At 37.8% G+C, this 27,053-nt stretch overlaps 1 protein-coding gene across 1 annotated transcript in view; it reads left to right on the forward strand.

The window, feature by feature from the left end:
- Positions 1-27,053, forward strand: part of LOC150078485 (deubiquitinating protein VCPIP1-like) — a 326,611-nt gene that overhangs the window by 112,314 nt on the left and 187,244 nt on the right. The window contains exons 8-9 of the mRNA XM_090384583.1: positions 10,831-10,974; positions 23,842-23,975. Coding sequence (XP_090240709.1) covers positions 10,831-10,974; positions 23,842-23,975 — 278 coding nt within the window. The remainder of the gene's footprint in view (positions 1-10,830; positions 10,975-23,841; positions 23,976-27,053) is intronic.

Below are 27,053 nucleotides of genomic sequence, written 5' to 3' on the forward strand. Positions count from 1 at the left end.
TCCTCAGACAACTGCTTGGTGTGTTTTGAGACGGCACTTGATTATGGAGCCATACAAATTGCATCTGTTGCTGGCTCTAAGGCCAGGGGACAAGTTAAACCGACTGAACTTCTGCCATCTCATGCACGAGGCTATGGAGGATGATGATTTTGCTCCCCGCTTAGTGTTCAGTGACGAAGCAACTTTTCATTTAAGTGGCAAGGTGAACCATCACAACCTTCGCATATGGGACATGGAAAACCCACATGCAACAATCGAGCATGACTCACCCAAAGTTATGTCTTCTGTGCCATTTCCCAGACAAAGGTTTCTGGCCCTTTCTTTTTCATGGAGAACACAGTGAGTGGTCACTGTGTTCTCCATATGCTGCAGAAGTGGCTATTTCCCCAATTGAACGAAGTTTCCGGCGACTACATTTTATAGCAAGATGGGTACCGCCTCATTGGCATTTGGATGTTCGCTGTTTCCTCAACGAAATGCTCCCTCATTGTTGGATTGGTCGCACTGGACCATGACTTGGTGCCCTACAGCTGGCCCCCTAGGTTACCAGATCTTATGCCATGCGACTTCTTCTTTTGTGAGTACATTAAGGATGTTGTGTACATGCCAGGATTGCCTAAAACCCTGGATGAGCTCAAAAATCGCATTGTTACTGCTGTGGAGTCAGTGACAAAGGACATGCTGGAGTGAGTATGGGAGAAATTCGAATATCGTCTCGATGTTGCTCGTGTAACTATGGGAAGTCACATAGAGCACTTATAAGGTTGGGATTTTTTTTAGGAGCATTAGCAACTAAGGCCATATTTCTCCAGCGATATGCGGTGATCGTTCCCTGACCTTTCTGCATCCTCCGTGTTTGGTGGTCACGTGCTCGAACCCTGGTCTAATCAAGAAGCGTGTGCTACACACTGCTGCTCCTGCCCATCTGGCTATGGAGTTGCCACTTAGGAGGTTTTTCTTCTAGTTGATGTATCATTAATCACTCTGTATTTGTAAATACATCATTTCAAAAATAGTCATTTGAATTGTTTTGAATGACCGTGTATATAATATAGGCTAAAATTAAAGAATCAATACTGCAGAACTGGACAATAAAATGTCAAGCAATCAGTGATTGATACTGATTGCCGGACAGTGAATTGATTGACATTGTATGCATCTGCCTGGAATATACACAAATTTATTTATTATTTAAACAAAGGGGAAAAAATTGAATTGGCTTATGTATATAGCTTCAGCAAAAAAAGAAAAAAAAAAACCCACTTCCCATATCATCTGTCTTCTTATTCAAGCTGCCCACTTCAACAACACCAGATTCTACAATCAAATGCATATTGGCTGAAGGAAAACTTTTGCATATGTGTATAGTCAGAGCTACAGAAAGGGTGTCGTCGGTATTTACTTTACTCAATCCATTCAAAGTCTTATATACCTCAGGCAGATCTCTGAGGTGTTAGTCTCAGACACTGCAATTTGCAGAATTGAAGCCTTTCTTGGTAAGACCACCCTTTTGTTCTCCTCACTAATTTTGTTGCTTTTCCCTGCAGCTCCTTCAGAAGATCCATATTCTGTACAAGAATAATTTCTCTGACATGATCAGAGGAAACTTTGACATCATAAGATTTAAAACAGTAATTTAACCAAGTTAAAGAAGAGAAATTTTGCAGAGCATCCCATTTTGCATTCTAGTAATGCCAAACAACCTGAGATTGAGAATGGCCACTAGAGAAAGGCTCCATTGGAAATGCAACCATCACTAAGTTGTGGTCTGCGATGTCCAGAGACCCACTCACTTTTACCATGTAGTTTGAACAGTTTTGTGAGATAGTGATCATGAGCATTGGCTGTATAGTTAGAATTTTCTGGTATTCTGGTCTGTAAATGAATAATCACTGCAAAGTCATTAGTAATTGCAAAAGCCTCAGCATCTCAACTAACTGAGTCCATGTGATTAGAAAACAAAAGCCAGCTGGAGTTGTGAACATTAAAATCACCCAGGGAAATTATTCATGTTAGTAAAGTTGGACTGGGGAAAGTCAAATTTCAAAGAAATTAATGAATGAGTTCCAAGTGATTAGTGAAATTCAGAGAATGATAGAAGCAACAGATGAATTTGACAGAATGCGGTGAGATTTTAAGCCAGAGAAGATTGATAAGAGGAGATTCCAAATTCTACTGAATACTGACAGGGAATATCAGATTGGATAAGAAGTTTTTGTACACTCTGATGTTCTACTTTTTACACCTTTGAAGCAAAACGAATCATACAGCAAATAATTAGGACAACTGAAATGAGCAGTGATTGAATCAACTGATAATTGGGATTCCCAAAATGTAAGGGGGTTTGGCAGACTAAGTGGAAATGGACATCATTGAGATTTGATTTGAGATGACACATATATGTGAAATGAATGAGGAGGTGTTTGGGAAGTTTGTATCTTTTTGCAGTAATGTATGAAGTAATGAAATTTTTTGATGCGTACCATACACACAGTAAGAATATACCTAAGCTCTTTGATATAACATGGCCTCGACAGTGCCTTCTGCATACACACTACACGGGGAATCCCTCCAGTCAGTCTGGAAGGGTAGATTCAATGTAATTATATATTTGCTGATCCTGCTACCTTCTGGAGAGTTACCAATAGGTTTGTGTGGTGAACTATCTAGCAGCCAGCCTGAAAACACTGTTTTAGAGATGTACCCTTGAAATATAAGGATGATTGGATATTGGGACATTAATCGTATGAAGGAAGAGATTGCTGGAGCTTTGCTCTGCAGACTAAACATGGGTTTCACCGCTTCAAGCCACCAGTAAGCAAAGTAGGATATCGCACTGGTTGATGAGAGTCATCTAACACCTAGTATTGTATAGTTATACAGAGGTAGCAGTGTTTCTCTCTGTGGTGTGGCACCTCTAACTCTATATATGTTGGTTCACACTGGGTGTTCACCACAAGTGTACTAGTTTCCCTATTCCAGGACTACCCACAGGAGTTATATAAATTTATAAAAAAAATAATAATAAATAAAAATAACAAAAATGCAGAATAGAGACATTCAAACAAGCAGTCATAATATACAAAAAAAAAAAAAAAAAAAAAAAAGTTAGAGGGAACTTTCCTCTTGTATATTTATGGCTTTATAGTCATTAATATACAAGAGGAAAAGAGTGAGGAAGGTACTGGACCTTGGGGGACACCAGCATTAGTGGAGAAGTTAGAAGACAGAGAGCCATCTACCATCACCCTCAGTGAGCGATCTGAGAGAAAACTGGATAACCAATTACAAAAAACTGTTGGCAGACCATAAGAGGGAAGCTTGTTTAGAAGACCTTTATGCCAAACACAATCGAAAGCCTTTGAGATCTCAAGAGCAACTACTTGTGTTTCACTAAACTTTTCCATTGAATTTGTCCAATAAATGGGTAACATAAGCCAGAATATCACAAGTGGATTGTCGGAATCCATACTGGCGATCGTTGATCAGACGGAAGGTTTGTTTCTTGTATTCAATCTATCATGCAAACTCCTCTGACCGTTTGGTCGTCCTGGAGTATAAACAGAAAATTTATTTATTTATTAAACAGTTTGTATGAGTTAGCGGTTAATTGATTTTTCCATGACTTTAGAAAGAGTAGAAGTAATTTCAGTGGGACGATAATTGGATTGGAGGGATTTGTCACACTTTTTTGGAACTAGCTGGATATGAGCAAATGTCCAAGCAGAAGGAAAAACACCTTTAGAATAAGAAAGTGAAAAAAGGTGGCAAAGAACAGGAGTAAGTTCAGGAGCGCAGGTTTTGAGAATAAGTGGTGAAATAGCATCAGGACCTGGAGCTTTCTTAGCATCAAAAATGGTCAAAATCCTTCTGACATCGTTTTGAATGAAGACCACAGCAAGCATTAAATGGAGCATGCTGGGAATGGTTGGTTGTTGTTTTAACAAGATCCATAATACATGAGTTGGAAAAAAAATTGGATACTAACAAGTCAGCTTTATCCTTGGCTGAAGTGACAACAGAACCATCTGGTTTTGATAGAGGTGGGAGCAGAGCTGGGCAAATGTTACGGGCCAATAACTTTGGCAAGAAACCAGAATGCCCGGCTACAATTAGGGCAAGAAGCAATTTTTTACTCTTAGCCTGCTTAAAATCTAGATTGGACTGATTAATAACTGCTTTGCAATTGCTGTGAGCTTTAGTCTTGGCGCATCATAGCCGTAGTTGCTAGTGCGCCAAAAAAAATCCAAACGAACAAAGCTGTGAGCTCTGATGTAGGCAGAAAATAAAACTAAAGAATTGGAAACAAGCCAATTATGATATAGTAGTAGTAGTAGTGGCATGTGATGCAAGAAAGCAAGTGCATGAGCTTATGCAGCATCAGCCAAAAAAAAAAAAGGTAAAATAAATAAATAAAAATAACCATTTCCACTTCACCCCTCTGTTCGTTCGAAATACCTGTCCAGCTGAGCCTTAAACTTATTTAGGCTATCAACTTCCACAACAAAGGATGGAAGTCTGTTCCACCTACCAACCACCCGCTGGCAAAATGCAAATTTCCGCACATCTATCCTACACCTATCTTTCCTCAATTTGAATTTATGCCCTTTCAGGTGATTATTCTGAGCAAGAGGAAGAATCCCATCAGCATTGAGCATGCTCAAACCATTCAATGCTTTGTACACCTCTATCAGATCACCTTGCTGGTGCCTAGTCTCCAGACACTGTAATTCGCAAAACTTAAGCCTTTCTTCGTAAGAGCACCCCTTTGTTCCATTCACTAATCTTGTTGCTCTTCTCTGTACTCGTTCCAGCAGCTCTACATCCTTCTTGAAATGAGGCCTCCAGGCCTGTATACAGTACTCTAGGTGGCCTGACCATTGCCTTATACAAGGGAATAATCACCTCCTTATCCCTGCTAGAAAAATTCCTATATATCATTGACAATACACCATGAGCTACTCTTGCAGCCCGTCTGCACTGCTCAGAAAATTTCATATCTGCCTGCACAACCACCCCCAGGTCCCTTTCATTCTCTACCACTGTCAGTGTTGTACCACAGAGTTGATATGTTGCTCTGGGGGTTGCTGTTTCCCAAGAGAAAAGGAAATGAAACCTATCATCGTATGTGCTTCCCTCACATGAAGGTACTATCCAGATGACCTTTGAATTTCCCCAAACTGTCAGCCTCTACCACCCACGTAGGCAACTTATTCCAATAATTTATAACTCGTTGGCTAAAATAAAACTTCCTGCTGTCCAATCTAAACATTTCTCCCTTTAACTTGAAATTATGTCCCCTAGTTCTAGCATAATTTATAATCTTGAAAATTTCTTCCTCATTCATTTTACTGATGCCTCTCAGAGCCTTAAACACCTCAATCAAATCTCCTCTAAGGTGTCTAGTTTCCAAACTCTGCAACCCACATATTCGAAGTCTTTCTTCATAAGGACGCCCTTTTGACGATCTAACCAGGCGAGTTACCCGTCTTTGCACCCTTTCAAGAAGCTCGATGTCTTTCTTTACGTGCGGTCTCCATACTTAACACAGTATTCCAAGTGTGGTCTAACAAAAGCCTTATATAATGGGATTATCATGTCCCTATCTCTACTTGCAAAAGTTCGATAGATTATCGATAGGACACCATGGGCCTTCCTTGCAACCTGTTTGCAATGCTCAGAGAATTTCATGTCTGACCGTATCGTAACACCCAAGTCCCTTTCCTCCAGTACTGGGTTTAGTTGAACTCCAAGTGAATAAGTTATTTTGGGATTACTGTTTCCCAGGTGTAATGCCTTACACTTTGTTGGGGTGTGCCTCCGTAGCCAGGTGGGAAGGAGCAGCAGCAGTGCGTAGCACACACTTCTTGATTAGACTGGGGTTTGAGCCCCTCACCACCAAATACGGAGGATGCAGAAAGGTCAGGGAATGACCACCACATATTCCCGGAGCAATATGGCCTTAGTTGCTAATGCTCCTAAAAACAAAATAACAAACATAACAAACACTTTGTTGGATTAAAGCATATCTGCCATTTCTGAAGTCTATCTAGGTCTCTCTGAAGAAGCTCAGCTTGACAGTGATCATTAACTACACTACCAATTTTAACATCATCTGCAAATTTAGACATCACGCCCTCTATCCCTTCATCGATGTCATTTATGAAAATTAAAAACAACAGTGGTCCTAATACCGAACCTTGGGGAACCCCACTTCTTACGTCAACCTAATCTGAGGAATAGCCATTTATCACACCCCTCTGCTTCCTGCCCTGAAGCCATCCTGCTATCCATCTAAGGATTTTCCCAGTGATTCCAACCTATTCCAGCTTATAAAGCAACCGCTCATGTGGGACTGAGTCAAAAGCTTTGCTGAAATCTAAATAAACAATGTCGAAATTATTCCCTAATTCCAGCTTGTGAGTGACCCTTTCAAAATAGCGAACCAGATTTGTTAAACATGATTTTCCCTTTACAAAACAATGCTGAGTATCCTTGGGAATTTCAGTTCGATCCAAGTGATCCTGAATTCCACCCTTGATCATTGCTTCCAAGATTTTCCCTACCACTGAAGTCAGACTGACAGGTCGATAATTTCCCACTTCACTCTTAGGGCCACCCTTATGTATGGGAGATACACTGGCACTTTTCCAATCCAAGGGAATCTCCTCAGAGTCTAGTGATGCTCGCATAATTAGCCTCAGTGGTTCAATGCACTCACTTGCCGCCTCTCTTAAGATTATAGGGTATATTCCATCAACTCCAGGAGCCTTACTGGCCTGTAGGCTCGAAAGTTTTTTCATTAAATAATCTTGCGAAATTTCAATATCATTAATTACATATTTTTCAAATTTGCTCCCACAATTTCCCATTGCTACAAAAGGTTTTTCATTTGTAAAATAACTGTTGAGTTCATCTGCAATGGCAGCTGGTATATTTAATACTATCCCCTTTCCCTTATGTAAAGGACCAATCTTGTTTGTTCTACTCTTCTTTGCATTTATATATGTGAAGAATTCCTTATCCCCCCTCTTTGCTCTGTTTGCTAGTGATTTCTCCTGTCGAACCTTTTCTGTGGCTCTATTACAGATCATCTTGTAGCTGTTATAGGCTTCGGTACATTTTATTGCTCTGTAACCTTTCCATGCCACCTTTTTCTGCTCAAGTAATGTGGCAACTTCACTATTCATCCAACTTGGAACCCTCCTCGTGGAGTATTTTTTTAATGGTAAATATGCATTCGAGGCATCTGTGATTAATGTTTTAAAAGCATACTACAATTCAAATGTATTCATTTTCTGCACGATATCTACCCAGTTAATAGAGGCCATGTAGTACCTTAAGGCATCGTAATTTCCTTTTCTGAAATTAAAACCCATTCCTTTGCCTTTTACTGCTGCTACCTCTCTCATTATTATCATCATCATCCACCGTAGAACTCCGTGATCACTTCCTGCTACTGGTTCCTCTACTGTCAGCCCTGTTATGTCATCCGATTCATGGGTGATGATGAGGTCTAGGATATTCTTTTCTCTAGTACTTTCCCTGACATGTTGATACAAATAACAGTCATCTAGTTGATTTAAAAATTTTGTTCCCCATGTCGAGTTTCCTTCCCACTTACTCCAATCAATTAGAGGCAAATTGAAATCACCCATAATAACACATTGACGCTTACTTGCCCATTCCATTTGCTTGTAGAGGCTTTGGTCATAATCTTCACAATCACCTGGTCTGTAGATTACTCCTACTCGCATTATACCTTTGTTTCCAACTATCTCATTGGCGCCTCCGTAGCCAGGTGGGAAGGAGCAGCAGTGCGTAGCACACACTTCTTGATTAGACCGGGGTTCGAGCCGTCACCACCAAATACGGAGGATGAGGAAAGGTCAGAGAATGACCACCGCATTTCCCGGAGCAATATGGCCTTAGTTGCTAATGCTCCTAAAAACCAAATAACTAACTAACCAACTATCTCACACTATACAGATTCTATACTAGCATGTGAAACGTCTGAATCCGGGAAAGCTATCGTCGCACTCAGGCTGTTTCTGATAAGAAGCATTACCCCACCATCCCTTCTATCTACCCTATCCTTCCTAAATACGTTATACAAGCCATACTGAAACTCATCATCCCCAATTTCTGGGTGGCACCAGAGGCAACAGTCACAGTGGGACATTCAGCTTCTTTAATATCCATTGAAGAAACTTTGGTTCCTTGAGTATGCCTTTCAGTAGAAAGTTACTATCTTCCTGAGGATAGTAACTGTTCAACCTTTCTCCCTTTATTTTGTTTCTTTTTCTTCATGTTGACTCCCCACTTTCTTCAGGCCTTCCCTCATTCACATTTTGACATGGCTCACCCCTTTCTCTTAACTCTGAGTCATTTTAGTTTTCTCCATCCACCCCTTTCTTCATTTACCGCCAATCGTGACATTTCTCAACAAGTCCCTTTTTCTTATTTGCTGGCCACATCTTCCGGTTCAAGTGGTATTTTACCACATTGTCTATATCCAACGGAAAATTTTTTCTTTGTTCTCTTATAATTTCTCTCATATAATATTAGCCACTTGCAGTGACTTGTGTCTCAATTCTGTCAGTCTATGTTTCTGTCCTAAATATCCTCTAAATCTGTACATGCCATTTTGTTTAGAGCATAGATTCAGCTTAATCACTTATTTATTGCTTTCGGGTTCAACCCTTCCCTTGTCTTTTCATGCAATCCACTTCTTTCGTAAGACACTGATAAAGTATCATCCCTCCCCCCAGAGCTCCTTCCTGCCATATATGCATTTCTTAAACCTCAATTTCTATTTTCATGTCGAGGACTTACCATACAAAGAATAATTTATTCCCAAATCACAAAAATTTCCCATTTTTCCTGTTTTCTGTATTTACTAATGATGTATATGATGCTTAATGTCTAAGTTTGTAGATGATACAGTTGGCAGTGTGATTATTGACGGTGATGACAGCCTGCTAATGCAGCAAGATCGAAAAAAATTAGGCAGTTGGGCTGAGAAATATCAATTGAAGTTTAACTTTTAAAAATGCAGTGTTCTGCATAGGTAGCAGTAATCTCAGATTAATGTAACATCTGTGCAGTACTACACTCAGGGTAATGCAAAATGAAAAAGACCTGTGAGTCATTGTGCAATCAGATATGAAGTTATCTGAGTAGTGCAGTCAGGCTGCCAGGACAGCATATGGGTTTTGTCTATGATATATTGGAATTTTGTTGGCAGGGATAAGGAGGTTATTATTTCATTGTATAAGACAATGGTCATGCCACATCTTGGGTACTGCATACAGATCTGGAGGTCTCATTTTAATAAGGATATAGAGCTGCTGTTGGAGTGCTGGGTACAAGAAAGTGCAATAAGATTGGTGAGGGGAACGAAGGGGTGCTCTCAAAAAAGGCTTAAGTTCTGCAAGTTGTAGCATCTGGAGACTAGGCACCTGCGAGGTGATCTGATTGAGTTGTTTAAGGCTTTGAATGTACTGAGCAGGATGCTGATGAGATTCTTCCTCTTGCTCACACACGAGGGGGCACAAATTCAAACTGAGGAAGGATGGTTGCAGAATAGATATGTGAAATTCTGCCAGTTGCCAGCAGGTTGATTCCTGGAACAAACTTCCATTGAATGTTTTTAAAGTGATAGCCTGAATAAATTCATCTAAAAACTAGACAAATTGCTGGAGGGGATGGATAGATAAATTTTTGAAGGTTTTTTTTTTTTTTTTTGTTTGTGTGGCTAATGCTATATAAGCTTGCTGTCTTGCATCATTTGCTATAACTAATACTAACTTTTTCCTCAGAAAATGTATACTATTTCTGGAAAGCCTTGCTGATAAAGAAGATTGGCCCCAAGAACATCACATCAAACATTCAAGAAAAAGACATGTTGATAATGAGTACTGATAATTGTATGTGCATTTCCTTTGGCCCAGGTATGAGTGTTTCAAGAGTTGAGAATCTATTTCTTGTAAAACATGATTTATCGTAACTATAACATGGCGGAAAGTTAAGGGTCATGCATACATTGCAAAATGAGCCACTGACAAAGTTTTTGCATTTATTAATATCTTGTGACCAAATTACTGTACTTCAAAACAGATATAATTGTGGTTTGCATAATTTTTCTCCATATGCTTGTGAATGAAACATTTGTGATGTGACCAGCTTTCTGGTATACGTGTGGCAGGAGGTATTAATACAATACAGAGTATTTGTTCATTGACATTTACAGTTCATCAAAATTTCCTCTACCAACATACATACTCATGATGTCATTGTACTTGTTTCTTTAAGTTGTCTGTCCTTAGCAGCAAAAATTTTATGATAATCTTGTTATGGATTGTTACAAATTTAATCATAAATTACAAATCATATCATTAGCTCAGCAAAAAAAATTGTATCTCCTGTAATAACAAATACTCTACTGAAAACGAGACTTTTGTCATGGAACCTGAAGCTCAAGTAGTAGAGTTGTTTACGTTGCTAGTATATACCCTGCCATATTGGTTGCTCACAACTAAATAATTGATATGATTCACTTAGTAGAACAATTCCATCCGTGTTGGTGTGTATGTTTTGTAATGTTTAAGATCCACTTATATGGGCCTTATTAATGTTTAGTGATTTGGAAATAGACTTTTGAGACATGTTTATAGGACTTTTTTTTCTCATTTTAACCTGTAGAATATTCTCTTACATTTGTATGGTGTGTGTGTGTGTGGTTTTATCAAAATGGAAAGGTTTCTATTCTAAACAGTTTTAATTTATAGTATTAATAATATTTTTTGGAAAAATTTTCTTCCTTTTTAGATCTCAGCTTAGATTGCTGAAAAGAGATGGAACCGTTATCTATAAGAATGGAGATAGAACAAAAACTCCATCTAAATCAATTAGCTGTGATTGTGGATATAAACACTTTTGGGAAGGAAAAGAATATGATAATCTTCCACAAAAGTAATATGATTTTTCATTCAATATTTAAAATTCATGAAATATATGAATATTATCTTACTTTATTTTTCACATTATGGCTACTATGTAAATAAGAAATCATTGCATCATTACACACATGAATCTAAATCCTTTTTTTGTAAGAAAATGAAATATGTAATTTTAACCTATTAATTTTTTCCTGATATAAATATCAAGCTGAGCATCATTTATATGGAGAAATATACTACATTATTATAATTAAGCATTATAATAATTGATATATTGTTATTGATATATATATACATAAAGTATGTGACTTAATAAAGTTTGTACTATTATGACGTATTATAACAAAAAAAATTGTTATAATATTCATTCCAAAATCCAGTATTAGTCTTTTATCAGATTTGGAAGGGTTTGTACTGAATTTGTTTATTTAAAATTTTTTTTTTACTGAAATTTTATGGTAGTAATGATGTTGTTCTGCTTATTAGCATTAGTAGAGGCATACAATACAAGAAAGCAAGCTTATGCAGCATCAGCCAAAAAAAAAAAAAAACCTCCCATTTCACCCCTCCATTGGTTCCAAATACCTGTCCAGCTCTGCCTTATTTATTTAGGCTATCAACTTCCACAACAAAAGATGGAAGTCTGTTCCACCAATCAAATAACCGCTGACTAAAGCAAATTTCCGTACATCTATTCTACAACTGTCTTTCCTCAGTTTGAAACTGTGTCCCCCCTCAGGTTCTTAATCTGAGCAAGAGGAAGAATCCTATCAGCATTCAGCTTGCTCAACCCATTCAAGGCCTTATACACCTCAATCAGATCACCTCACAGGTGGCCTACTATCCAGGCACTGCAGTTTGCAGAACTTAAGCCTTTATTGGTAAGAGCACCTCTTTGTTCCCCTCACAGATATTGTTGCCCTTCTTCGAACTCGCTCTAGCAACTCTGTCTTTCTTAAAATGAGGCTCAGGTCTTGTACACAGTACTCTAGGTGTGGCCTGACCATTGCCTTGTATAACGGGATAATCACCTCCATGATGTGCCCGTGTGCACTGCCCAGTGAATTTCATATTTGATTGCACACTTACCCCAGGTCTTTTTCACTTCCCGAGTGTAGTACCACACAGTTGGTACGTTTCTCTTTGGTTATTGCTACCCATAAGCAGTACTTTGCATTTGTCAATGTTAAACTTCAGTTGCCACTTCTCAGCCCATTTGCCCAAATTATCTAGATCCAATTGAAGTAGCATACTGTCTTTATTGTCGTTAACAACCCTGCCAACCTTTGTATCATCTGCAAACTTGGACATTAAATCTGATATACATTCATCAATATCATTGATAAATATACAAAATAACAATGTGCCCAACACTGAACCCTGGGGAGCTCCACTAATAACATTTGTCCGTGAAGAGCAGTGTTTATTGATTACCACTCTCTGTCATCTCCCACTCAACCATCCCTTTATCCATTGGAGCAACTTACCCTTAATGCCATATCTGTCCAATTTGTACAGCAGTCTTCCCTGTGCAACTGTATCAAAAGCTTACCTGAAATCCAAGTATATATGATATCAAAATTATTTTTGGCATCCAGTTCCTTTGTGACCACATCATAGTATCCAATCAAATTGGTCAGACAAGACCTCCCTTAACCCATGCTGTGTCCTTACTATTACTGCAGTCTTGTCTAAATTATCCTGCAATGCTTCTTTGACCAGTGATCCGATTATTTTCCCCGAAACACAAGTTAAACTAATAGTTACTTGTATCACCTTTTGGAACCCCGTTTATGAATTGGTGATACATTTGCACACCTCCAGTCAATGGGAACTCCCCTAGTGCAAGGAACCTCTCATAATTATGGCTAAGGGTTTGATTACTTCCTTTGCTGCCTCCTTTAATATAACTGGATAGATCCCGTCCATCCCCAGGTGCTTTTTTATGCTTAACTTCAACAATTTCTCCTCCACTTTGCTCTCAGTTATTACAAAATCACTTAGCTCTGTTAAAGTTTGATAAACTTCTGGTACTCCCCTCATTGAATAACTCCTCATGTGTGAATGTAGATGCAAAATACTCTTTCAGTTTATCAACTACCTGAGGATGATTATCAATAGTCAACCCACCTATGTTAAGTGGTCCAATCTGATTCATCCCTTTTCTTCTAGAGTTTACATAAGAAAAAAAGTCTTTGCTTCCTTTGCCATGGATTTCTCGTAATCTGCCTTCACCTGCCTAACCTCCTTTGTGACTTGATTACAGACTAGTTTGTATCTGCCACTTCTATGTCACCTGATACTTTATATGCATTCCATACATTTTTCTTCTCTGCCATGAGCCTCATTAATTTATCTGACATCCATTTAGAATTCAATGATGGGAATATCATCAGTTGATCCCAGTTTACAGAATTTAAAAACTGTCTGAGAACCCTATAGTCACTTTACGAAAGCAAAAGCCCTTCCCTTTAGCCTTGATGGTAGTTACATCTTTAAGTAATTCCCACATCATTTCATTGTAATCACTGTCATCCAGTGGTTCCTTTATCTGCACGTTCTTAATGCATGAATAAAGCTGATAATCAGATCAAAAGTATTACTCCCTCTGGTTGCCTCTCAAACATATTGCTTTAGAAAACAGTCATCCAATAAATCCTCAAAAATCTTGCTAGTGTGCGAGTGACGAACCAACAAGTTCCAGTCAATATCTGGAAAGTTAAAATCCCGCATTACAAGACATTCTGATTTACTGGCACACTGTATTTCAATGCACAATTGCTCATTATACTCATCAGAATAATTAGGCATATAACACACACCCACTCTCATTTTTCTTTTCCCTGTGCTTATGTCACACCAAACAGACTGAACATTGTATTGTCCACCAACATTAATTGGATGCACTTTCTTAGATTTTATGTGTTTAACTAACAGCATAACTCCTCCTCCCTTCCTGCCCTGTCTATCCTTTTTGTATATATTGTATATATTATACAATGGAATAATCACCTCCTTATCCCTGCTGGAAAAATTCCTGTATATCATTGACAATACTCCATGAGCTACTCTTGCAGCCCGTCTGCACTGCTCAGAGAACTTCATATCTGCCTGCACAATCACCCCCAAGTCCCTTTCATTCTCTACCACTGTCAGTGTAGTACCACAGAGTTGATACGTTGCTCTGGGGTTGCTTTTTCCCATGTGTAGTACTTTACATTTGTCAATGTTAAACTTCATTTGCCACCTCTCAGCCCATCTGCTCAACCTTTCCAGATCCTGTTGCAGTAGTGTACTATCATTACTCTCATTAACAACCCTGCCAACCTTTGTATTGTCTGCAAACTTGGACATCAACCCTGATGCCTTCATCAATATTATTGATAAATACAGAAAACAACAATGGCCCCAATACCAAACACTGTACTAATAAAATAGTCCATGAACAGTAGTGTACATTTATTTCCACTCTCTGTTTTCTCCCACTCAGCCATCCTTTTATCCATTGTAGCAGCTTGCCTTTAATGAAATACTGCTCCAATTTGTGCAGTAGTCTTCCATGTGCAACAGTATCAAAAGCTTTCCTAAAATCCAAGTATACGATGTCAAAATTATTTTTTGCATCCAGTTCCTTTGTGACCACATCATAGTATCCAGTCAGATTTGTCAGACAAGACTTCCCCTTAACAACCCATGCTGTGTCTGAACTATAACTGCAGTCTTGTCTAGATGATCCTGCATCGCTTCTTTAACCAGTGACTCCATTATATTCCCTGGAACAGAAGTTGAACTAACAGGTCTGTAATTACTCGTGTGACCCTTTGATCTCCCTTTGTGAATTGGAGGAACGTTTGCACATCTCCAGTTTATGGGGATCTCCCATGAGTCCAACTATGCTCTCATAATTATGCCTAAGGGTTTGCTTACTTCCTTTGCTGCCTCCTTTAATATAACTGGATAGATCCCATTTGCCCTTGTTATGTTAAACTTCTCCTCCACTTTGCTGTCAGTTATTACAAAATCATTCAGCTCCCTGCTAAATAAGTGGAGGCCAGAAGCTTATCAAGCTTCTGGCCTCCACTTCCCTACAGGTATCATCATGTGTGAATGTAGATGCAAAATACTCATTCAGTTTGTCAGCTACCTCAGCAGGTTCATCAGAATCGAACCATCGATATCAAGTGGACATATCTGATTCATCTCCTTCCTTCTAGAGTTTATATAAGTAAAGAAGTCTTTGCTGTTTTTCTTTGCATCCTTTGCCAAGGATTTCTCATAATCTGCCTTCGCTTGCCTATCCTCCTTTGTGACTTGTTTACAGACTAGCATATATCTACCATAGTTTTCTGTGTCACCTGATAATTTATATGCATCCCATGCATTTTTCTTCTCTGCCACCAGTCTCATTATCTTACATCCATTTCGTCCTAAACTTTGAACAGGATTTCTTAGTTGGTATGAAAAGCCTAGTAGCTTCCAAAATTACTTCCTCGAATGCTTCCCATTTAGAATTTGCAGTTGTTAACATCATAAGTTGGTCCCACTGTGGTCACCTTTACTAAAGAAAAACCCTTCCCTGATGGTAGTTATATCTTTAAGTAAATCCCACATCAGCATACTGTGATTGCTGCCACCTAGTGGTTCCCTTATCTGCAGATTCTTAATGCATGAAGAATCACTGCTGATAATCAGATCAAGAGGATTACTTCCTCTAGTTGCCTCTCGAAGTTCAGCCCTACCCAACGACATCTTATTCCTTAACATTTAATTTCTCTCATTGGGTTTTCTTTTCCCCTGAAACAACTGATTTTTATCTTATAGGTATACTATATTAGGAGTGAGTGAGAAATTTTGATAAAAGGAAGATAGTAGGCGTGATTTAATTCGACCAGCTTTGCTTTTCATTTGCATTAAATGCCTAAATCTCTCTGAAATCCTTGCTGTTTGCACCTTTCCGACAGCTGCAACCTTGGTGGCGGCATGGTGGGTGTGATTTGTTTATTTATTCTTTTGTTTCATCGGTCATTATATGAGGCATGGATGGGACGAGGAAATGATTACGAGAAATCTTTGGCAAGGGATGCAAAGAAAAACAGCAAGGAGTTCTTTACTTATGTAAACTCTAGAAGGAAGGGGATGAATCAGATTGGTCCACTTGATATCGATGGTTCAACTGTTCATGATCCTGCTCAGGTAGCTAACAAACTAAATCAATATTTTGCATCGACATTCACACATGAGGAGTTATTCAGGAAGGGGAATGCCATAGATGAAGTACTAACAACAAGGATTTGCCAGGATTCTTTTTTTTTTTTTTTTTTTTTTTTTTTTGCATTATTAAGCTTGTGTAGCTATTTCTCAGAGGAGAGTATGACTGCCTCTGGGCATTTACATCAGCTGGTGGCCAACTGGCTCAACATCGCTGAAAATATTTTCTGGCATGGTTCACCCTTCACTGGAGATTTTCCAGCTCAGGGGAGATCATTTATTCTTGGTTGCTCATTTTTCAGAGAGGCTTCTGACTCTTCTGATAGTTTCAGTTGACCTGTACCCATATTATGTTGATGATTATTCTGTGGGAGGATTCCCTGAATTGTGGGGTTTAAGATTTCCTTGTATTTACCCCATACAGGAAAAACAGACAGACAGAATGAGAAGGGGTTATGCTCTTAGTTAAGAACCATATAAAATCTAAGGCAGTGCACTGCCCAGCCAGTTGACATGTGTGGCCAGTACAATGTTGAGTCAGTTTGGTGTGACATAAACACTGGGAAAGAAAAAATGAGAATAGGAGTGTGTTATATGACTAATGACACTGATAGGTACAATGAACAACTGTGTAGAGAAATAGAGTGGGCCAGTAAATCAGACTGTCTTATAAAAAGAGATTTTAACCAGATATAGAATCGAACTTGTGGATTGATCACTCACACACTAGCAAGACTTTTGTGAATTAATTGGATGATTTTTTTTTTTTTTTTTTTTTTTGGGTAGTTGGCGCATCGGCTTCTGTGGCCCTAATGCACCTCCAAAGGTTTTTGCAGTACTTTGATCCAAGCCCGAGGTGGGATTCGAACCCGCAACCTTTGGGTTGCCGGGCAGGCACTTTACCCACCCGGCTAGCCCAGTCAGCTATGATTCTTTTCTACAGAAGCATATTAGACAGGCAACAAGAAGAGGCAATGCTCTTAATCTGGTTATCAACAGTGATTCATCATGCATTAACAATCTTCAGAAAAAAGACACGCTAGGTGACAGTGAATACAATGTATTCATGTGGATTTACCAAAAGCTGTAACTACTGTCAAAGGCAAGAGAAAGGCTTTTGCTTTCATAATTGTGACTAGAACATCTCAGACAGTTATCAAATTCTGTGCAGTTAGACTAACTAATGAAGTTATCAAGAGCAAGTTCTAAATGGTAAGCATTCAGGGAAGCACTTGTAGACACTACTAGGATTTTAATATCAACTAAGAAGTGCTCTTCAAACAATTGTCAAATTCTGTGCAGTGGGAGAATCAAATATTCAAGTTATCAACAGCAGATTTTGAATGGAAAGCATTTAGGGAAGAAATTGTGGACGCTGCTAGGCTTTTTATACCAACAAAGAAATACTGTTCAAGGTTTAGACCTAAATGAATATCAGTTGATACACATGTCTACAGAAAATATAATTGGTTTTGAATCAAACCATAAAGTAGTTTAGGTAAGCTAAGGCAGATTATGAGAAAGCTTTTGTAAAAGATGCAAAAAAAAAATAGCAGAGACTTTACTTGTGCACTGGAAGAAAGGGGGAATCATTGATGATCCCCCTTTGATAATCATTGATAATCAGGTTGTTGACAAACTGAATAAGTATTTGACATCAACATTCAAACAAGAGAAGCCTCCATTAATTTCCCTGGAACAGAAGTTAAACTAACAGGTCTATAATTACTTGTGTCTCCCTTTGATCCTCCTTTGTGAATTGGGGTCACATTTGCACATCTGCAGTCCATGGGTACCTCCCTGTGTCCAAGGAAGCTCTCATAATTATGCTAAGGGTTTTCTTACTTCCTTTGCTGCCTCCTTTAATATAACTGGATAGATCCCATCCACCCTGGGTGCCTTTTTTATGTTTATCTTTAACAATTTCTCCTCCACTTTACTCTCAGTTTATACAAAATCATCTATCTCACTGACAGAGTTTAATTCACCTCTGAATTCCCCTCCCTGAATAACTCCTCATGTGAAAGTAGATGCAAAATACTCATTTAGTTTGTTAGCCACCTGAGCAGGATCATCAACAGTTGATCCAACCATCAATATCCACTGGACCAATCTGATTCATCCCTTTCCTTCTAGAGTTTACATAGGTAAAGAACTCTTTGCTATTTTTCTTTGCATCCTTTGCCAAAGATTTCTCATAATCTGCCTTTGCCTGCCTAGTCTCCTTTGTGACTTGGTTACAGACTAGCTTATATCTATCATAGGCTTCCATGTCACCCACTAATTTATATGTATTACATGCATTTTTCTTCTCTGTCACATGTCTCGTTAGTTCATTTGACATACATTTAGGCCTAAACCTTGAACAATATTACTTAGTTGGTATGTAAAGCCTAGCAGCTTTCAAGATTAATTCTTTGAATGCCTCCCATTTTGAATTTGCTGTTGGTAACATCATCAGTTGGTCCCACCGTATAGAATTTAAATACTGTCTCAGACCTCTGTAGTCGCCTTTATGAAAGCAAAAAACCCTTCCCTTTACCCCTGATGGTAGTTACCACTTTGAGTAAATCCCACTTCAGCACACTGTGATTACTGCCACCTAGTGGTTCCTCTATCTGCAGATTGTTAATGCATGAAGAATCGCTATTGATAATCAGATCAAGAGTATTACTCTCTCTAGTTGCCTCCTGAACATGCTGATGTAGAAAACAATCATCCAATAAATCCACAAAAGCCTTGCTAGTGTGTGAATGACCAACCCACAAATTCCAGTCAGTATCTGGGAAATTAAAATCCCCCATTATAAGACACTCTGACTTACTGGCCCACTCTATTTCCCTGTACAGTTTTTTTTATTATACTCATCAGAGTCATTAGGTCTATAACACACTCCTACTCTCAGTTTTGATCCCCCAGTGCCTATGTCACACCTAATCGACTCTACACTGCACTGTCTAGGGATGTCGACTGGCTGCACTTCCTTGGATTTTGTGTTTCTTAACTAATAGCATAACCCCTCCTCCCTTCCTATCCTGCCTATCCTTCCTGTACACATTTTACTCCCCAAATTCCAGTTCTGCATTCCTTATATCTGTGTGACACCATGTCACACAGATATTGAATTAGACTGCAACCAGACTAGCTCTGTCGGCTGCTTTGCAAGAGAAATAGAAGCAGATTAAAGCCCACAGCAAAGTTGATAAAAGGTTTGCCCATGAGGGTTGAAGTTGTCATACTGATTAATGCTGTCACTTCAATGTATTGGGTTTATGAATTAAACTTCATGAATTAACTGGAACTTGTGGGTTGGTCACTCACACACTAGTCAGACTTTTGTGGATTTATTGGATGATTGTTTTCTGCAGCAGCATGTTCGAGAGGCAACCAGAGAAAGTAATACTCTTGATCTGGTTATCAGCAGTGATCATTCGTGTATTAAGAATTTGCAGATAAAGGAACCACTAGGTGAAAGTGATCACAGTGTACTGATGTGGAATTTACTTAAAGATTTAATTACCATCAGGGGTAAAGGAAAGGGTTTTTGTTTCCATAAAGGTGAGTACAGTGGTCTCCAACAGTTTTTAAATTCTGTACAGTGGGATAAACTGACGATGTTACCAACAGTAAATTCTAAGTGGGAAGCATTCAAGGAATTAATCGTGGAAGCTACTAAAAGTTTCATACCTATTAAGAAATATTGTTCAAGGTTTAGGCCTAAATGGTTATCTAATGAACTAATGAGACTCGTAATAGAGAAGAAAAATGCATGGGATGCATATAAATTATCAAGCGACTCAGAAGCCTATGGCAGATATAAGCTAGTCTGTAATCAGGTGACAAAGGAGGTTAGGCAGGCGAAGGCAGATTACGAGAAATCCTTGGCAAAAGATGCTAAGAAAAACAGCAAGGATTTCTTTACTGATATAAACTCTAAAAGGAAGGGGATGAATCTGATTGGTCCACTTGACATCGATGGTTCGACTGTTGATGATCCTGCTCAGATAGCAAACAAACTGAATGAGTATTTTGCATCTATATTCACACATGAGGAATTATTAAGGTTTGAAAATGGCAGAAGGTTATCAAAATGTAGCAGGATACTTAATGATTTTGTAATAACTGAAAGCAAAGTGGAGGAGAAATTGTTGAAGTTAAACATAAGAAAAGCACCTGGGGTGGATGGGATCTTTCCAGTTATATTAAAGAAGGCGGCAAAGCAACTAAGCAAACCCTTAGCCATAATTATGAGAGCGTCCTTGGACTCAGGGGAGGTTCCCACGGACTGGAGATGTGCAAATGTATCCCCAATTCACAAAGGGGGATCGAAGGGTGACACGAGTAATTACAGACCAGTTAGTTTAACTTCTGTTCCGGGTAAAATAATGGAGTCACTGGTTAAAGATGCATTGCAGGATCATCAGTCAGATATGTCAGATTGCAGTCAGATATGAAGTTTTCTGAGCAATGCAGACAGGCTGCCAGGCCAGGTAATGGGGTTTTGTCAATGATATATAGGAATTTTGCTAGCTGGGAAAAGGAGGTGATTATCCCTCTGTATAAGGCAATGGTAAGGCCATGCCTTGAGTACTCCGTACAGGTCTGGAGGCCTCATTTTAGGAAGGATGTAGATTTACTTGAGCGTGTGTGCAGAGAAGGGCAACAAAATTGGTGAGGGGAATGAAGGAATCCTCTTACCAAGAGAGGCTTAAGTTCTGCAAATTGCAGTGGCTGGAGACTAGGCACCTGCGCGGTGATCTGATTGAGGTATATAAGGCCTTGAATGGGTTGAGCACGCTGAATTCTCATGGGATCCTTCCACTTGTTCAGATTACGAACCTAAGGGGGCATAAATTCAAATTAAGAAAAGACAGACATAGAATAGATGTGCAGAAGTTTGCCTTTTGCCAGCGGGTGGTAATTGCTGGAACATACTTCCATCTGTCGTTGTGGAAGTTGATAGCTTGAATAAATTTAAGGAGGAACTGGACAGGCATTTGGAGGGAATGGTGTGATTTTTTTTCTTTTTCTTTTTGTCTGATGCTACATAAGCTCATACACTTGCATCATATGCCACTGCTACTACTACTACTAATTAAACCCCCCCTTTTTTTTTCTTTTTTTTTTTTTGTGCTTTTGAGTGAGAGAAAGAGAGAGAGAATAAATATTGTGCTCATGTATGGAATACATAGGATATGTATTGATTATCAGGATGCACAGAAACCTAGGTTAGGCAGATTAGTCTTTGGCTAAGAATGAAAAGAAAAGTTACAAGGAGTTTTTTGTATATGTTAATAGTAGAAGGAAAGGGATGGACCACACTGGCCCACTAGATATAACAGCATAACTATTGATGATCCTGTTCAGGTTGCTCACATACTGAATAAATATTTTATATCTACATTCACATGCATAAAGGTGATATTGAAGCAATGCCAGAAAAAATCAAATTCTAACCTTGAGATAAATAATTTTGTCATAATGAGAGGAGAGTGGGGAAGAAATTGTTGAAGCTAAAAGAAAATAAGGCACACTCCCCAGCTGATGGGATCTATCCTGTATTAAAAGAAGCAGAAAAGGAGGTAAGCAATCCTTTAGCCATAATTATGGGAGCATTCTTGGATTCAATTACATGTAGATTAGCGATGAGCATATGTCTCCTCTGTACACATAGCAGGATCAAAGGTTGAAATGAGTATTTACAAACACATAAGCTTGACTTGCGTTCAGGGGAAAGTAATGGAATCAGTTGTTAAAGAAGTAATGCATGACCTTCTTTACAGGAGGAATGCAGTCATACAGCAGTCACAGTTTGGATTTTTAAGAGAAGAACATCATGTCCGATCAATCTGATTAGCTGCTATGATGCAGTAACAAAGGACCTGGTTGCAAAAACTAATTTTAAAATCATATACTTAGATTTCAGTAAGGATTTTGACAGTTCCACCGGAAAGACTGCTATACAAATTGTAACAGTGTGGCATTAGGAACTAGTTAATGCTGTGATATAGGGATGGTTGAGCAGGAAGAGACATAGAGTAGTTGTCAGTGTATTTCAGAGTTAGTTCAGTGCTGGGCTCTTGCTGTTTTTGTTATTTATTAATGATATTGATGAAGGTATATCCAGCTTAATGTCTAAGTTTTCAGATGATACAAAGGAAGAAAGGTTAATGAAAGACATAGAGGCATATGCAACAAGACAAATTAGACAGAGATGAGAAGTGGAAGTTGAAGTTTCACTTTGACATATGCATGGTACTGCTTGTGATAATTCCAGAATAACATTCAAACTGGATGGTGTGACACCCAAGGTAGTGGAGAGTGATAAAAATGGGGAGGGGAGAGCTAATTGTAAAATCTGACATGCAGGTTGCTAGTAAACTAATGTGGTTCTGTCAGTGATATATAGGAATTTTGACAGCAGGAACAAAGAAATCATCTCGTTACATTAGGCAATGGTTACAATAGGCCACATCTCAAGTATTTCAGGCATGTCTGGAAACCTCCTATTTAGGAAGGATCTGCTGGAATGAATCTAAATTAAGAAAGGATGGTTGCAGGATAAACATATAAATATTTCCCTTCAGCCAGAGAATAACTGATTGTTGGAATAAACTACCATGTGGTGTTGTTGGGCCAGGTAGTTTGAATAGAGTTTTGGAAGGATTAGGCAAATTATCAGAGAGGATAGATAGATGATGTGGGGTTTTTTTTTAGCTAATGCTATCTAAGCTTGCTTCCATACATTCTTTGCCACTACTAATATAGTGTATTTTCTGAATTTCAAAATTGCATCGCTATTTTTTATAGAATTTGAATGCACATTAGGGGGAACTTAAAATTCAAAAGCAGTTGCCAGTTTCATCTTCTTATTATCATTTTGTACAGTTTGAATTATTTTAATATTTTCAATCGATTTTTTTTTTTTTTTTTTTATTTTCTCAGAAAACAAAATTGAAACCAAAATAAGCAAAACATGTCAACAGTGCTTGACCTCAATTTACCTGACAAAATCATGTGTCCTTCTGCACAATGTACCATGGCTTTGACTTTGTAACACTCAGAATCTGATGAAACAGTTCATTCTAAAACAAGGTGAAGTTTCACTGGAAGAGAGTGCACAAATGTATCATTAATTAATGTAATGAATAAATTATCATGCTCACTGTCTGCTTCTGTTTGCATTTAGCTGATGTCTGTTCTGATCTACTTTCATGTAGATCAGAATTCTAAAATTCTAACACAAAAATTCTAAGTTGCTGAGAAATGCATTAAATAGAGTTCGAGTTAACAAGAATTTTTGCTTTATTTCTATGTAGGTTTCACCTGGGTGGTTATTGTTAGGGTTCAAGCTACTTTAATTTAAATTTAATATTTGTGTGTATTTGTGTTCCCCATCAGATTTTTTCTTACTGGGGTGAATTTAACAATCATAATTTATTGCTGTTATTTTATTTGTTTATTTTTTTTTACAATGGTTGACCTGCAAATCAAAACAAACCTGTAGGAAATTTCTTCAGGTTTGTTTTAACTTGTACGTTTTTTATTTGTTTTAATTTTCTATTTCTTTACTGATTTTCTATCAAATATATTACAAGTCACCCAAAAAAGTTCATTGAGAATTTTGTTCAATATTCATTTGTAATTTGCTTCATCTTAATATTTTGTGCAGATTACCAGTTACCCTTGAGTGGAATTACAAAATAATACGAGATGAGGTGATGTGGTTCCAACATGAAACAAATGATGCACTAAATAGTAATGTGTACCAGGTTGCTGCTGAAATTGTTCAGAAGCATTTTCCAGGTAAATTTTTTTTTTAGTTTTGCAGGATTAAAAATAATTGAAAATTTTCAATATATAGATTTTATGATACATTACACTGATTCCCTGTCAAAATGAAATTTAATTAATGAAACTAATAACATGTTGGTTCACTGTTGACTACAATGACTGCCTCAGTGCAGTCATTATTATCATTTCTGGGCTAATTCTTCCCAAAGCTATTCATTGGAGTTGGGGTTTAGGACTCTGCATTGTTTCAATGGTGGTTTTTTTTTTTTTTTTTTTTTATCAAACCACATGTTCTTAGTTCTTCCTTTTTGACGTGGGTATTACATCATGTTGGATTACATTAAGGGCCGCTTCCATTAAATTGCCAGAGTGTAGGACAGTAGCAATCATTGTTCCATGCACTACAACCACTGGATTAAGCTAATGCCAAGAGACAGACCATCTTCATAGCTAGGGAATACATAGAGGTAGTAAGCATTTTTCAAGCGTCTTCCGTACCAGGCTGGTAAAGTGTGTAGCATGACTGGTCATTCCACAGGACCGATTTCCAGGATTGACCCCCAGTCTGAATTCGGTATGCCTTGCCCCGTTCCAGTTGATAATGTTTATTTGTTTTTATCAGAGTTTGTGCATTGCACCTTTTCCCTTAATCCAATAGTGGTAGCATCCGAAATTGTAGCAAAAGTGGTGATAGATGCCAGACTCTTTTTAATTTCTAGAAAATGGTTTGTTGTTTTTTTTTAAAGTTTGGTTTGAAAAGTGCCAATATTTCATTTTTCGTAATGAATTGCAATACTTATACATAACTGTATAAGTTTTAATAAAAAAAAAATAATAACAAAAACTTCTGAACATGCGGTTTTACATTTTTTATTTCCAAAAAAAAAAAAGATTTTAGATATAAAATACGAAACATCACCCTTTTAGTCTGCCTTAAATTTTCCATTTTAAAAGACCATAAAGTGTGTAAAATTTCCAACGTGTGCATGCACATTACTTCTGCTTTTGTATATAAGCATTAAAAAAATTAAAAAACTTTATTATATATATTCAATACTAGTACTATTGAAATCATGTATGTTGTTTCCTGCAGAATAGCACCCATCTTAAGAGAATATAAGATTTCATGTTCTCATTCTTAACTATGTGGAAACAATAATGAACCTTTTCAAAACAATAGATAAGAGTGTAGATATTTATATAAACTAGTGGAAGAAGAAAAACAACCTGAAACTATAAACAAACACAGCATTGATGCTTGTTCAGTACTCCTCAAACAAAAAGCCAAATAGTTGCAAAGACAGTGGCAGATAATATGTTGTTGCACACAAATTTTGTATGGTGGGGAATCACCATTGCAGTAAAAGTTTGACTATATTTAAGAAGGTAGAAACAATTTCAGATTTTTAATCATTAATAAACTGTTAAACTGTTTTATTTTCAAAAGGCACCTGTCACATGATGTGTCACCACCACTGTTGAGTTAAAATTTATGATTTGCTGCTCCAATCGCTGTTTCCTTAGAGTCTGCTGGTTACAAAATGAGCTAACCAGCCATCTCAAGTTGGAAAGGCTTCTGTAATTCAATATTTCACACCTATGTGGTTGTTTTCCTCAGTGTCATTCACCTCTAGACTTTCATTTCTTATTTCATTTCAATTAAACATTCCAGTTATCAACTGGAATGTTTAATTCCTAAATGTGTGCATGTAGCACATGCACACATTTTCCCCACATGATATCCAGTTAACATTCCCCTCTGATATCTTGTTAGCTCTTTCCATGAGACCATCATTTGTATGCAGATGATGGTCTGCATACTTATGATAGTGCATTAGTATGCTCATGGAAATGTAATTCACCTAAATAAACTACAAGGTAGTCATCTTCATATAGGCTAAAGTTTATTGCAGGAAATTCAGTGTGGCTAAGAAATATGAATAAATATTTCTTAGCCACACTGAATTTCCTGCAATCAGAGAGATTTCTCATAACTTTTTGTAAGACAGTGTTTCTGAAGTGAGGTTGATCACCAAACAATATTAACAGGTCCTGTTATTAGAAGCCATTTCAATATCACTTTTTTATTTATTTTGTCTATTTTTTTTTCCATTTTCTACAGTGAATCAGGGAGGAGGAGGAATGAGTTAAACAGGAGTGTGTAGGTCTTACGTACTCCATCTTCTTTCCTCATAGGTTTTTTTCAAGCATTCTCTATTAATAATGTTCTAGATTCTTCTGGCAGCGTCATTCCATTCATTGCCAGTATAACATTTGCATCCTCCTTGGTGGCTTTTTAACTTGCATGATTTTTCATTTCTGCATGGTCCATTAGCCTTCTAAGTAATCTCCCGCAGCCACGAGCCCTTTCAGAATTTGTGCTGTTGCACATGCACTCAGTTTGCTGTAGTCCAGGCATTGTTGGTGAACTTGAATAATGGCTTTATTTCTCATTGCTCTGCACTAGTCCAGTGATTAGCCTTTCATTTCCCAGACAAGTGCAAGTAAGTGCTGAATATAGCTAGCAGGCTATATCTTATTGTCACTCCCTGCTTCACAAGTTAACTAGTGTTATATAACCTTTTAACTCTGTCAGTTAGTCAGCATTTATTCATTATTGGCAGTTTGTGGCCATCCAGTTATCTATACCTACTGTGTGTTTTCTGGTTTCCTTCTAAGTGATTACAATTCATACCAGTCCTTTCTTAATAGAACTGCTCCAAATCAGTGTCTTCATTCCACCAACATGCACTTGATTTCTTGCCACTGAGCTGGAGTCAGTAACTAAAGGTTCATAGCCAGCCAGATGCTTTCTAGGCTCTTATTTAATTCATCTCTGATTTATTGTCTTCCCGCCATCTCTTGCTCAATTGCTGTTTGCATGAAGTTTGCAACTCTGAATTTTGCTGAACTCTATTTACATTGTTTGAAAATTTGCGAAATGTGCACACTTTCTTGCTTGCATCTGAACAGGAAGAAATATACCTCTGTTGACATGGTTTTGTATTGCTTTATTATTGTATGCTAATGTTATTTATTTATTTTAATTATTTCTTATTCTGTTTCTAGTCTTAATACAATATATGGCTG

Source organism: Mastigoproctus giganteus, chromosome 11 (genome assembly GCF_048544385.1).
Source record: "Mastigoproctus giganteus isolate SK-2022 chromosome 11, ASM4854438v1, whole genome shotgun sequence".
NCBI lineage: Eukaryota > Metazoa > Arthropoda > Arachnida > Uropygi > Thelyphonidae > Mastigoproctus > Mastigoproctus giganteus.